This window comes from Epargyreus clarus, unplaced genomic scaffold, assembly GCF_041222505.1.
Source record: "Epargyreus clarus isolate Ecla_fem2 unplaced genomic scaffold, WU_Ecla_fem_2.2 ptg000008l, whole genome shotgun sequence".
NCBI classification, from domain to species: domain Eukaryota; kingdom Metazoa; phylum Arthropoda; class Insecta; order Lepidoptera; family Hesperiidae; genus Epargyreus; species Epargyreus clarus.
Genome location: NW_027332216.1, coordinates 10,163,559 through 10,177,436, shown reverse-complemented (window position 1 = coordinate 10,177,436; position 13,878 = coordinate 10,163,559). Strand labels below are relative to the sequence as shown.

General features: G+C 33.6%; 1 protein-coding gene across 1 annotated transcript in view; it reads left to right on the top strand.

Annotated features, from left to right (window-relative positions):
- LOC140744397 (putative inorganic phosphate cotransporter) overlaps positions 1-11,432 on the top strand; it is a 32,218-nt gene extending 20,786 nt beyond the window's left edge. The window contains exons 2-10 of the mRNA XM_073075969.1: positions 563-642; positions 2,274-2,473; positions 2,952-3,188; positions 3,932-4,141; positions 4,459-4,626; positions 4,930-5,146; positions 5,722-5,843; positions 6,163-6,279; positions 9,976-11,432. Coding sequence (XP_072932070.1) covers positions 563-642; positions 2,274-2,473; positions 2,952-3,188; positions 3,932-4,141; positions 4,459-4,626; positions 4,930-5,146; positions 5,722-5,843; positions 6,163-6,279; positions 9,976-10,194 — 1,570 coding nt within the window. The 3' untranslated portion in view covers positions 10,195-11,432. The remainder of the gene's footprint in view (positions 1-562; positions 643-2,273; positions 2,474-2,951; positions 3,189-3,931; positions 4,142-4,458; positions 4,627-4,929; positions 5,147-5,721; positions 5,844-6,162; positions 6,280-9,975) is intronic.
- The last annotated feature ends 2,446 nt before the right edge of the window (positions 11,433-13,878 follow it).

Below are 13,878 nucleotides of genomic sequence, written 5' to 3'. Positions count from 1 at the left end.
TGGTACTTTGATACAATTACAATACAATACAATACAGTACAAAAGCTCTTTATTGTACACCAAATTAAAAGTTAAAAATACAAAATTTTAAAATAAACTAATGTCCAATTGGCGGTACCTATAGGTAATAAGAAAAAAAGATAAAATTATGTATATTATATAAAATTCAAATTTTGTAAACTTCAACTGAAGGCACATACAAAATATATCTACCAATACGAATGTGTGGGTGTATTGACAAGTAACTAATATTCTGACCGATACCTTCAAAAGTTAAGCACTTGACTCACATATCGAATGAGTTGTTCTTAAGGGTTTGTCGACCGATAAAAGTATTTTATCAAAAAAAGGTATTTTATCAAAGGATTTGCTGGTCACTAAAATACCTTTGTCTATTTATTTTTAGTTTTAGTTAACAGACACAGTATAGAAATACTATATTTCTTTTTAAAATAACAAGTAAATTTTCGTAACGAACACGGCATGCGTAGCGAATTACACTTTATAGTTATGTTTTATTTAAAATTTAAAGATTTTTAACTAATGAAATATTTGTTTACAGGTCAGGAGTTACATTAGTATCATTACTTTTTATTCTTCACGTTGAGATGTTACCAAGATGGAGGCGGAACATATCAAGATGTAAGTATTAATATCTAATTAAAAAATATTTAAAAATACATAAGAAACATTTTTGATTACTATAACAAAATTATATTAGAGGATTCCTGTTTCTGTTTCTGTGAAATCTTGACCTAATAAATGTTTATAAATATTATCAAAAGAGATTTTCAAATTCAGGAGTTTTGCAAGATAAACTTCTCAGTACTATAAATAACTAACTTATAATCAGAAATACAGATAGAAAGACAAACAGATTGAAAAACGGCAATTTATTGTAATAATAATTGCAAAACAAATAATGAATGTTACAAAATGGTGTTTAATGATTTTTTTGCAAAACACGTTAATTTCATTTTATACTTTAACAAAGTCGGGGAATAACTTTATACTAATACATTTATGTGGTCAGAACAGGTAAACTTTCAAACAGAATCTATAACTCAAACCAAAACCACATTCAAAAGCAATTATTATTTTAGTATAACTCTGAGGGATGGAATTGTTTCGTTAGTTAAATATACAGAAAACGGACGAACACAGAATAGTTTCGACATTGAACTAATTGCAGTTTGTGATAATGATAGATATTTCAGGTAAGATGAACGCTAATGAAAAGGTTTTAATAATAGCAAATTCATATATAATCTATAAATTAATTAGTGCTTATCACTCATACATAAATTATACAACTTCAAAAAGAATAGAAGTTCTGAATGTCCTGATGTTACTATCCATAATGATTTAGTAAAATAGGCCGAGCGGGAAGATAAATAGATTTTAGGCATTTAGTAAGTAAAAGTGTAGGACGAAACTCAAAAAGGTAATCTGTTAAAGGATAATCTGGCTTAAATAACTTTGGACCCTCACTTTTGTTTAAGGATAATGTCGAAAAATAACTTTCCCACTGTGGTATCATCGCGCAGCAGAGTTGGAAAGCAAACTTTAATATTAATGACACTTGGAGTTCGGACCTCTAGCCTCTAGCTAAGTAGTTGCCACTTTCCAACAGTTTAGGCTTTAACGCTTGTTTCGAGAGCAGAATTCTGAAGGATATTAATTGAGCGGGAAAAATATTGACTTAAGTTATAATTAATTTTAATAACTCTGCCGTGGGAGAATCGAAGCAAATTTTAACTCAATATGCGATCACTTAATACCAAAACATGAATCAATGCAATCTCTTGGATACTTCAAAATGTTTATATTTCTTTCTTTAATAGATTGTTTTTAATTTCTTTTCATTTAACTAAACAAACTGCACGTTTTACACTGCTAATAAATTACTTTAATAATAACAATAGAAATATTTGTAAATTAACTGAAGTAGTTTTATTGCCACACCTTGAACTGTCCTGATATTGATATTGCACACTTATTTATAAAAGGCGTTACTGTCTTTTGACCTCAACACGTATTGTAAACATCAGGTATTTCCTTCTATCTATCTAGGTATTTATAGATCTCCATGGACACCAGTACCTACCTACTATTAGGTGTACGATTCAGCTTCAGAATTTCAAACGAATTTCTTACTTAATGTAAATCATTTTAATGATTAATCGAACAGGTCATAGTCTCATCCCATCAAATCTCATCAACCCCAATTTCAAATTAGGTATGCTATTCATGAAATCGTTTTCTCCGCTCAGTGTTCCTAATTCCTCAGCGGTATGTCCTCGGGATCATGGGGCTGCTGGCTGTCTGCAACGCCTACACGATGCGGGTCTGCCTCAACCTCGCCGTTACTCAAATGGTCAACAACACGAAATCCGAGGAGTCGCACTTCGATCCAGATGCTTGCCCAGATGAAAGCGAGTTCCTTGTCAATGGAACGACCAGCTATAAGCCAGTAAGATTGAACTTTGTCCTGCCCCTTATTGTCTTTACTACACTATTTGATACATTCAAGAAAGGTATATTTCACATAACTTTGAAAACATTATGTAGACCCTTTCAGATTTTTAAATTAAAATAAGAAATCAATTTTTAATATATGTAAAACTTCATACCTAAACCTTCTAATAGGCATAAACAAGTATGTCGAATCTGCTATATAATTATTGATACGGTTGCATATTCAGCGTAGCATTTTGATCGTTAAAAGAGACTCAGAGTTATTACCATAAGTACTGACATTTTATAATCTCCTCACGTAATACGTATACCATCAATTTTAATGGTAAAGCAATAAATTACGTAAAAGTAAGAACAAGCTAAAACCTTTAATATCCTAACGACAATAGAAACACCTTATGCACTTTGAATAATTTATCCACACTCTGCAATGTACTTTAAGTCTTATGGATTTCCTTTATGGTCGATTTCAGTACGCGATCTTCGATTGGTCGGAATCAACACAGGGTCTCATCCTAAGTGGTTTCTACTACGGATACGCTATAACCCATGTCCCTGGAGGATATTTAGCGGAAAGATATGGAGGCAAATGGACTTTGGGTATAGGACTCCTGAGTACAGCCATCTTTACATTATTAACTCCTGTCGTCGTTAAGGCGGGAGGTGCTACTTGGCTCTTCATTCTCAGAGTGCTGCAAGGTATGGGTGAGGTAATTATGGATTTGTTATACTTTACCCGTTCGTGCGTCATTTTATAATTGTGACCATTGCTAATTAAACATAATTATTCCGGTAAAGATTATAATACACAGGAAAATCCGTTTACGATTCTACAGTAGTTCAAAGATTACATTTAATATACATTGAAATTGACGAGACAGCAGGTAAATTACTAGAAATTCTAAATAATTTAAATAAGATTTATTGGTAACTTAACAAACATAAGCTGTAAATCTAATATGATAGGGAAAATTAATCTATAAACTATTGAAGCTCAGACTGAACAGATGCATTTGATAGCTCTTGGAAATTTAGTGCCGAAGTTACTCGTAAAATACAAAAATTTCGTTTTTTTATAAAATGGTAATCCACTCGTAGCTACTAGCATAAATAATCTAAATGAAAAACATATGAGTCCATTATATACCTTCTTTATTTTAATTACATAACCTTTTTAGGGACTTTTAGTAATATAAGTCTTATTACACATATTAAACTGTAGATAAGTAGAATTTTATTAATATAGGTACCTGTTTTTGTAAAGAAATACAAACTATGTTCGAGGAACTCACAATTACGCTAGGAAAACCAACTAAATGCATTATATTAGGTGGATTATTAGTAAGACTTATGGATTTAGTGAGAGATGTATTTGAGCCGCAATGACCACTTAAAATTACATACAGAGTTTGTTTGACACTTTCACAAATAACTTCCATATTGTAATTTTCAGGGACCGACAATGCCAGCTCTCATGATAGTTCTAGCCCGTTGGGTACCACCGCACGAAAGGTCTCGCCAAGGAGCACTAGTGTTCGGCGGGGCTCAAATCGGTAACATCTTCGGATCCTTCATGTCTGGTTTCCTGATGGCCGGTGGTGGGGACTGGGCAAATGTGTTCTACTTCTTCGGCTGTTTCGGAATTCTCTGGTTTTTGGCATGGGTAGGTTACATTAACAATTTGCGGACTGCAACACTTAGTTATCTTTAGGTGTACTGTATGTTCATTTGCTACTTTCTTCTTGATATCCTTGATTTATGATTTATTTATTTAGAAACTATTAACAAAGCGATTTTCCATAACTCATGACTCGGCATTTCGGCAAAAAAATATCATGCATCCAAAGGTCCTTTACCTAATTTAGCTAAATCGATATTACAATATTATACGTATTTACTTAACAGCCAGTTCTTTAAAGACAATCATTGAATTTTCTTTTAGATTTAAATTATATTCACCAAATGTTCAAACATTTTCAGAGTCTCCTCTGCTACAGTACTCCGAATACGCATCCTTACATATCCGATGAAGAGCTGAAGTATCTTAATGAAACCGTCACAAGTGCAGATAATAAGAGCGTCCGGGATCCCGTACCCTGGAAAGCCATTGTTAGATGCGTTCCGGTTTGGGCGCTCCTATTTGCGGCAGTAAGTTAGCCTCATTGTCTGCTTTCATGATATGTTTTAGTACAATGGGTACACACTGAAGCAAGAACATAAAACCACTCAGATTTAGAGATATGCTCCTATCTAAATTAATTATCTGACAATGTGTCTTACAAATACCATTTCTTTATTAAATTGTTACGTTTTCTAGTTAGTATGTACTTCGTTTTTTAATATTATTTTATAAGCAATTCAAACATCATCGTTTAAAAGATGTACTCTATTACATGTAAGAAATTCAAGAAATGAACAACCCATAACTTACTTTCTACCTTATCTTTCCAGGTTGGCCATGACTGGGGCTACTATACAATGGTGACAGACCTGCCTAAGTATATGACAGACGTACTCAAATTTAACATAGCGACCACTGGTACATTGACGTCAATACCGTACCTGGCTATGTGGATTAGCTCCTTTATATTTGGCTGGGTATGCGATGTCTGTGTGAAGAGAAAATGGCACTCAATAAAAACAGGCAGAATTATTCATACAACCATTGGTGAGTGACCTTTTTATAATAGTACTTTTTTCAAGTAGCAAATTATCATGTAATAATGAGGGTAAAGGACCACAGCAGCCGAAAACCATGTAAGAATATGAATTGAACTTGAATCAGATTAGGAATTACACCGTTTAAGATTTATTCGATATGACATTTGAATTTTGATAACCGAAAAACATATGGTTTTAATAAATCAAGCAAGGCAATTTCTGAAGTCGAATCCAAAAAACTAGGCAAGAGATTGATTTTATTGTCAAACCACGCAAGTTAAGTGACACGGGCGTGTTAACTGTGAATTAGTTAAGATGTATCCAATGCATCCAGTTTTTGAATTGTCTTTTGTTAAAAATTTGCGTAATTCACCTGCCAAATTTAATAACCTACCTGTCATAATAAACATTTTCGGAACTGGTTGGAAATTATTCACGTCTTTACCAATATTGTCATTACCAATTCGCATTAACCTCCCCTCACTTGTTTCCCTGTATAACATCTAGTCCAATACATTTAAATAAACAATTCCATTACAAGCGATTACAAAAAGGTGTACACATGTTCGAATCGTTTTACAGCCGCCACGGGACCGGCCATTTGCATAATACTGGCGTCGTACGCAGGCTGCGACCGTTTCGCTGCCGTTGCCTATTTCATTGCCTCTATGGCTCTCATGGGAGGCTTCTACAGTGGAATGAAGGTTGGTTTTCCGTAATTTGATTTTATTTGGTTTGTTACAATCCAATAACAATGGTTTTGTATTTCATTTACCGTTACGATGTTAGTCCGCGAGATAAGAGTTTATTTTATGTATGTGGCAGGTTAATGAAATAATAATGAATATACATAGGTTGCTTAATGAGCCTTTTGTAAACGAATAAGATTTCAATGTTCAAAAACTTTATGTTTTTTTTTATATCGACAACAAAAAAATATATGTCATTAGTTATTTAGATTTTGTTAACATGATTTAGCTCTCTTATATCTCATTTTATGCTCATTTCATTTTGATGTTTTAGGTGAATGCTCTAGACCTGGCACCTAACTACGCAGGGTCCCTCACTGCCATGATCAACGGTACTTCAACAATTTCTGGTATTATCACGCCGTACCTGATAGGACTGTTGACTCCTGATGTAAGTATGATAATTGATAAGTGAACCAAATTTCACGAATCCAGCCTTTATAGATTTTGAGTAAGTCAAAAGTAGCTCGTGTTAAACGTATGTAACACCCTAGTGTTGTGTCACAATTTCTAATTTTTTACAACTTGTCTGACACGCTACCGTGTGTATAGATAATTACATGGATTAATTAATTTTTAGTCGTGTTATTATATTTTAATGTACAATACGACTTCCATAAGTCATATGTATCATTTATTTATTTTCATAAATTATGCAACGTTTCAAAATTTATATTTTTTAGATTATTTTTGAGTTTTAAAGTAACAATATCTGAAGTGGAATATAATTTAATCAGCTTGAGAAATTGCGCACAAAGCGATAGTTAATTTTAGAAATGATACATACGTGGTATAAGCAAAGTAATTCGCAAGTAATTCATCTGTTAAATTATTAAACAGTTTAATTAGAAATCTTCAATCTCTGTTGCTATACAAACTTCAAACGTTTATTTGTACGAAAACGTTGAAGAGGGAAAGATTTTGTAAAAGCTTAGAGCCGGTCCACACGGCGCGTTGCGTCAGCGTTGCGTCGACGTAGCGCTGTGGCTGCGTCGTTTTACATACTAATAATCATAGTGTACACACGGTGCGCTGCGTCGACGCAGCGCATACGCGACTGAGCTGCAGCGCACGAGACGAAGCGGGCGGGGGAGTACTCACTTACGGAGCGTTACGACTCCGTCGTAGTAACGCTGCGTTGGCGCAGCGCCCGTGTGGCCGGCTATGCGTAAAACCTTTGCGTTGCGACGAAGCAACGCTGACGCAACGCGCCGTGTGGACCGGCTCTTAGGCTGTTCACAAAGAAGTCGTTTATAACGCGCGATAATCGCCTTAAATTTTTTCGCTAGGGTAAAGCTATTATTTGTTATTTAGTCCGTGTTTGGTTTTCTATTACTACTTTATAACTGAAATCATTAAGCATATTTATAGTACTTAGTAAGTGTTTTTCTTTGTATTTAATAATCGGTCGACTGGTATCTTTGTATTTTGTACAACGTATTTTGTGTTATCAATTACCAAGTTGATATTAAATATTATGTATCCTCGTAGATAGCGAAATGAATTTTGGCTGCTTAACTAGTCGAACTAAAGTCGAAGGTTACTAAAGACTTTTGCACAGTAGAATGTAGTTTTCTTGGTCATATTTAAAGGTTATTAATACTATTATTAGTCTTGTTTTAGAAGTTCTTTATACTATTCTTAAAGTGTTCCGACCGGAATCTAGTTATCAATAGTAATTGGTAATCATAACACAATGTATTTTACATATACCAAAATGCCTACTTTGTAAGCAGCCTAGCCGAATAATGGGCTTTAACTAATAATAGGCCCTTTCAACTCAATGTCAAGCCCCTACAAACCTTATCTACTTGTCGGCTTATACCAAAGTTGACGCCTTTGAGATAAACTTTGCGGTTGTCGATAATGCAGGGAGCCAGGGATGTTCTTGCCGAACCGTTGAGATTGGCTAGATTAGGGACAAAGTTTCCTTAGAACGATCTTGTGGATTATTGAACAGATCTTAATACAATAATGGTGTTGAGAGAGCAATGCGGTTATTAAATTAGAATTCATATTTTAAACACTGGTATATTGTATAAGGCATATACAATATACCAGTGTTACATTTTTTTGTTAACACTTTTTTGTGAAACCTGGATCAGACTTGAAAACGCTGCTTCAGTGTGAAATAAATTTAGATTAGTTGGTACTACCCGTAAGAAAATGACAATAACAACTTTTAAACGTAATAACACTGAAACAAGGAAGCATAGCAGATAAGCAACCCATCAGAGACTACGCTTTTCATAAAAAAATATCCACAAAAACTCCTTAGACCCTCCATTACTTCGCATTGCAGGTTTTTATTTGCGGCAAAAATAACGAATTAATGAGACCTGAAATACCCTTGTTTTTCTAAATCACCACTCAACGGCGTACATTACGCGAGCATCTGTCGTAATGCTGACAAATGTACCAATTATTCACTTTCCTTTTCCATCCAGAAGAGTCCATGTTATTATTTGCTGGAACGACACGGCACCGATACGATAAAACGAAACGATACGATTGTCAGTTCTGTCAATGCCGACCATAGCCATGAATATAAATAGGATTGTCCAAGTACCACCAAGTTTTGAAGGTGGTGAACCCTTTGTGGTTCGACTCCGGCGGCACCACCGCCACACCTATTTCTACCTAATAACAGCAGTGTTAGGCGCTGCTGTGTTCCGGTTTGAAGGGTGTGGTAAGGGAGACAGACTTTTCCGAGGCGTTCCAGCTTAGTCCTCAGGGGTAGCGGCGCATCTGTGGCCGACCTCAGGTAGGAATATCTAATCCTATCTGGGGTTGATTACAGATATCCATGGGCGGCAGTAGCCACTTACCATAAGGTGGACTGCATGCTCGTCTGCTATTTTTATATAATTAAAAAAAAACCTTCTTTAAGGTACCATGTTATAAGTATGTTTTAGTAATTTTATTTTGCGAAACCGATGCAATGTATTCAAAGTAACCTATTCTGACATAAACTAATTGAAGAATCTATTTTAAAAAATAATTTAAAATTTGTTGTCTATAAATGTATATAATAATAATAGGCTGGTTCTCCCTTTTAATATGCAAAGTACATTCATTTATGTCTATTTAGATTTCTATGGTGTCGTTGCCGTGTAGTGATCGTGTCGTGTCAATAAAGAGTAGTCCATTTACGGGGCTTATGCCTTATGTTCTCGTTTTTGTATCGTTATTCGTTATTTATGGCTCTCGATTGAATGAATGATGACGTATAGCTGATAATAACGATTTCGCACGTTAATATTTTAAAGCAATTTGGAGCAGATGTATTCATTGGGTTTTTATTAAAGTTCATACATACAATTATTGTAGAATTATTCGTGGTATAATTGCAATATCTACAACACAAATAGATATCAACCTATCATTCTTATGAAAGTTGTGATAAGTGTCTATGAAATAACAATAACACACAATGGCGATATTAAGATTGAGTCTAGTTAGTACTTCTATCCTAATTGAGATTGATAGGATCAAATGTCGACTCACGTGATTAATGATGTAATAATGTCCACTTAGGATCAGAGATTTTGATCCATATAATTAAAGACATATGATTATTTAAACATATTATGGAAATAACGCAATTATGTTTGTATCATAACAATGAATCATTTCTTTAAGACGTGTATGAATAAAATATGAGTTAATTCGGACAATCTTTAAACTTTTAACATTTCGTACAAAGGTGGTTTCGTAAAAATGTGAAGTAATTATTCGTCTTTAGCAGTTTTCGCAAGGTTTTAACTTGATGGCCAGAAAATGATTTTAGAATTAGGTATATCTTTTGAACTATTTCTTAAGGGATTTCTGATTTCTTGAAAGTTCGGCCCGCGTCGATAATAACAAACGTCTAATAGGTTTCAGATGTACTTTATTACTCTTACTACTATTACTGGTGTTTTACTATGGATGACAAACTTATACGAGTATACTCCCTAGTTCTTACTCTATATTCGATATTTGCTCTGGGTTTAAATATTAGTGTATTTGTCTATATGTGTGTGTCGCATAGAGAATGCTTTTGTGGGACGTGAGTGTAGAAAGCATCATCTTTTTTTTATTTCAGTCAACACTAGTCCAATGGCGCGTGGCTTTCTGGGTGTGTTTCGCTGTGCTGGTCGGCACCAACGTGATCTACATCATCTGGGCGGACGGCAAGCAACAATGGTGGGATGACGTCAGGCAGTACGGCTACCCCGCTGACTGGAAGCACGGACCCCTCAAGACTGCTGACTCTGATAAGGAAAAGAGCAAGAAGTCAGAAGCTGAGGGGACTGCGTTATAGATTGATAAGTAGCGTTATAAAGGCCTAGGTTTGATTCCCCGCCAGGTGGAAATTTTGATAATACATTAAGCTTTCGTCTGATTGTTTGTATTCTTGATTGAGTGTGTCCATAGCATTAATAATACAGGGAATCTAAAGTGGTTATATGACTATAGATCGTTTTTATTAATAAGGATGGAAGTACAGTGTGCACCCATACATACACACGGTTCATTGATATTTGATATTTTTCAGAAAAAAACTTACATAAAACTTAGGATACAAAATGTAATTGGTCACATATTTTAATATCTTAAAAAGCCTAAAATATTTAAGTAATTTATTGATATTTTAAATTATATTACTTAATTTAAATTATATAAAAACTTAGTAGTTTTTCGACTTTCTTTAATAATGACAAAATATAAAGGAGTAATTTTCGAAATATTTATTTAACCGTGGTATATTAATATAAAATAAATTCAGAACCTACTATTAATTTTCTATAATGATGGCGAAATACTAAGTCACATGTATATTTTTAAGTTCAATTCTTATTGTGCTCAGTGAGGTTGTTATAAGCTAAGTAACTAGTACATAAAAAGTTATCATAGTTATGTATGATATAAATATGTATTTAATGCTAGATAATATTTCTTAGCTATATGTTAACCATTTGGTACTGGCTTAAGTACAAATAAAAAGTATTATGCATTTTTATTGCAACTTTTCTATGTCTCACTGCTAGGCACGGGTCGTCCCCCACATATGGAAGAGGCCTGGATACTGTGGATTTAATTACCTACTGTTTAATTTCAATAGCATTTCTTATTTTTAGTTTTATTGAACATGTAAATCAAAGTGTGATATTATTAAAAGAATAAATATAACAAAGAAAATGAATTTATTACAATTTTAATTTACAATACAATTTAAATGTTAAATTAATATATTTTAAATATTTATAGCTTACTATTAGTTGTAAAAATAAATATTATAATATTAAGCGAAACAAACATTTCTAAGTAGTGATACTATTTATTTTGAATATTTATATGAAATAAATTGTCAATATACTATATTGTTACTAACTTGGTCAATATATTTGTTTAAAATTTGTAAATTAAATTACTAGATATTAAATAGATTATTGATTTACGAATAATATTTGTTGTGATACCACTGAAGGTTACTTGTGATAGATTTCTCCTTATACCTGTAGTAAATAAATAATTGATTAATTAATTATTTTAAACGTATATAATAAAGTAATGCTGTCTTTAAAATGTATGTTTATTTTTTATATTAGCCACGTATAGCGAGAATAAAAAGGATTGAGAAGGACTCATTCATAGAGATGAGGCTGCGGCGAGTTAGTTCATAAACGCGTATAGGACGAACGTATGAGTTTTAAAAAAGAGCGACAGATAAAGCGCTCCTCAAACGCCTTTATTTTAATGACGACGTCCTAATTATTATAAAAAATAACCTAATTATTATAATATTATAAAAAAATAAGAACATTATTAAGGTTATATCAAAGACAACTGGACCAGATATGGTTCAATGGATTGTGGATGGTTGTTTATGGATTGATGGATGTTGGCTGTAAGGACTAAGGAATAAGTTCTCTACTCATTTATCTAAATATCGGCAATATAAGACAAATACAATGGCTGATAGGTCTGGCAGGTGATACCGCAACTCTATTCTAGTCCCGGGCAGGGACATAATCGATGCACCTAGCTCCCAAAAAGCAGTTAAATCTTCGATCACCGATGCCTAAGGCTCTTTAATTCCTATCTGATGGTAGGACGCGTGTACGGGCGTAAGTACGCGAAAAGAACTTCATATTGCGTATTGCGTATACTACGCATGCGGTAAAAGTCAGCTCACATAAGAAACCTGGGGATGTAAATCTTTTAACGTCTAAAGTTGCTAATATTTGGTTCTAATATTATAAATTTAGACACTTTACTTTAATATAAAATGTTATATTCTATTATTCTGTTATAACTACGAGAACAGTTCCATATGTGTTACAATGAACGGATATTAATTCAGCATCTATGAAATAGCAAATGTACTTAACGACAAAACGTCCAAAATTTAAAAGGCGTTTTATAAAACAACAAATGTACATGCAAAAAGTTGAGTTACTTAGGTCCGGTGTCTGAAGTCTCGAGTTAACTGGTCAATAGCTATTGATTCAATAAAGTTATGGATTCGATAACTGCCGTTTATCTACTGCTGGTGGGTTTCTGATTATATTATACGCCGTTTGATAACTATGGAATCGTTAACCGGTTCCCTAAGTGGTCGCTAGATGGCAGTTTTTATACAAATGATTTTGAAATTATATCATCATCAACCCATTACTGTCCCACTGCTGGGCACGGGTCTCCTCTCAGAATGAGAAGGATTAGGCCATAGTCCACCGCGCTGGCCAAGTGCGTATTGGTAGACTTCACATACCCTTAAGATTTTTTTTTTTTATAAATCTCTCAGGTATGCAGGTTTCCTCACGATGTTTTCCTTCACCGTTTAAGCAAGTGATAATTAATTTCTAATACGCACATAACTTTGAAAAATCAGAGGTGCGTGCCTGGGATTTGAACCTCGGACCCCTCGATCGAGAGGCCGCGTTTCTTAACTACTAGGCTATCACTGCTTTATTTATATAAAATTATATAAAATAATATATTAAATATTTATGACTTTATTCTTTTTTTTTCAAAATATAAAAAGTTATGTATATAATAATTGAGATAATTCATTATATTTATTTCAATGGCTGTAGGTATGCGTTCGTATGTCAATCATTAAAAAAACATCAAATGTCAACGTTAAATTTTATATTTGATTTTTCTTTGACTACCAACCAATGAAACGTCAAATAAAGTTATGAGACCGATAAACGGCCAAAATCGGTCAGTTAAGTGAAACGTAGAATAAGCGACGGTTAGCTTCCAATATGCTGTTCAGAAACGCACTTTCTCAAGTTATTGGACCAATAGGGATAACAAATATATAAATCACAGTTAAAAGTACCTCAGAAACCAGGCATTAGTCGAACATACTAATAACATAAACTATTTTCTTGGTTCAATTTACAACTTTTATTATACCCGCGTAAAATACAAGTGTCGCGCCAAGCGCGTTCTTTTTCTTTTTTGATGTGAAACATCTATAGCCGCACGTAAAACCGATTTCTGGCGTGGCGACGCTTGCCGTGGCTATACGATGGTATATATATACAGTCTATATGCAGTAGTGTGTACGGTGTGGCGACGCGTCGCCATGCGCAATCGAATTCAATAAATAGTCATCGTTATCTGGAAAAAAAACGTAATATTTTATTTTATCATTATGACATATTTAGTTCCTATCACAATATGTTCTTTTCTGCATATTACTTTTACAAAATAATGTCGATGTTTCACATCTGCCAGGCGTCCCGTGACGGCTCACATTTTTTTTATGCTATTGCACACAATCGTATAACCCATACAGCTAGTGACTATATAAATGGGACTTATTATTATAAAAATAACACATCATGAATATAACACATAATAATTAATTAAAATAATATGTACTATTATTAAATAATTTGAATATATTGCTAACAATACATTATGCAAATGTAGATTGGGTTAGTTAGCTGAACATATACTATGCAAATGTACCTCGTGCAAAAATCTA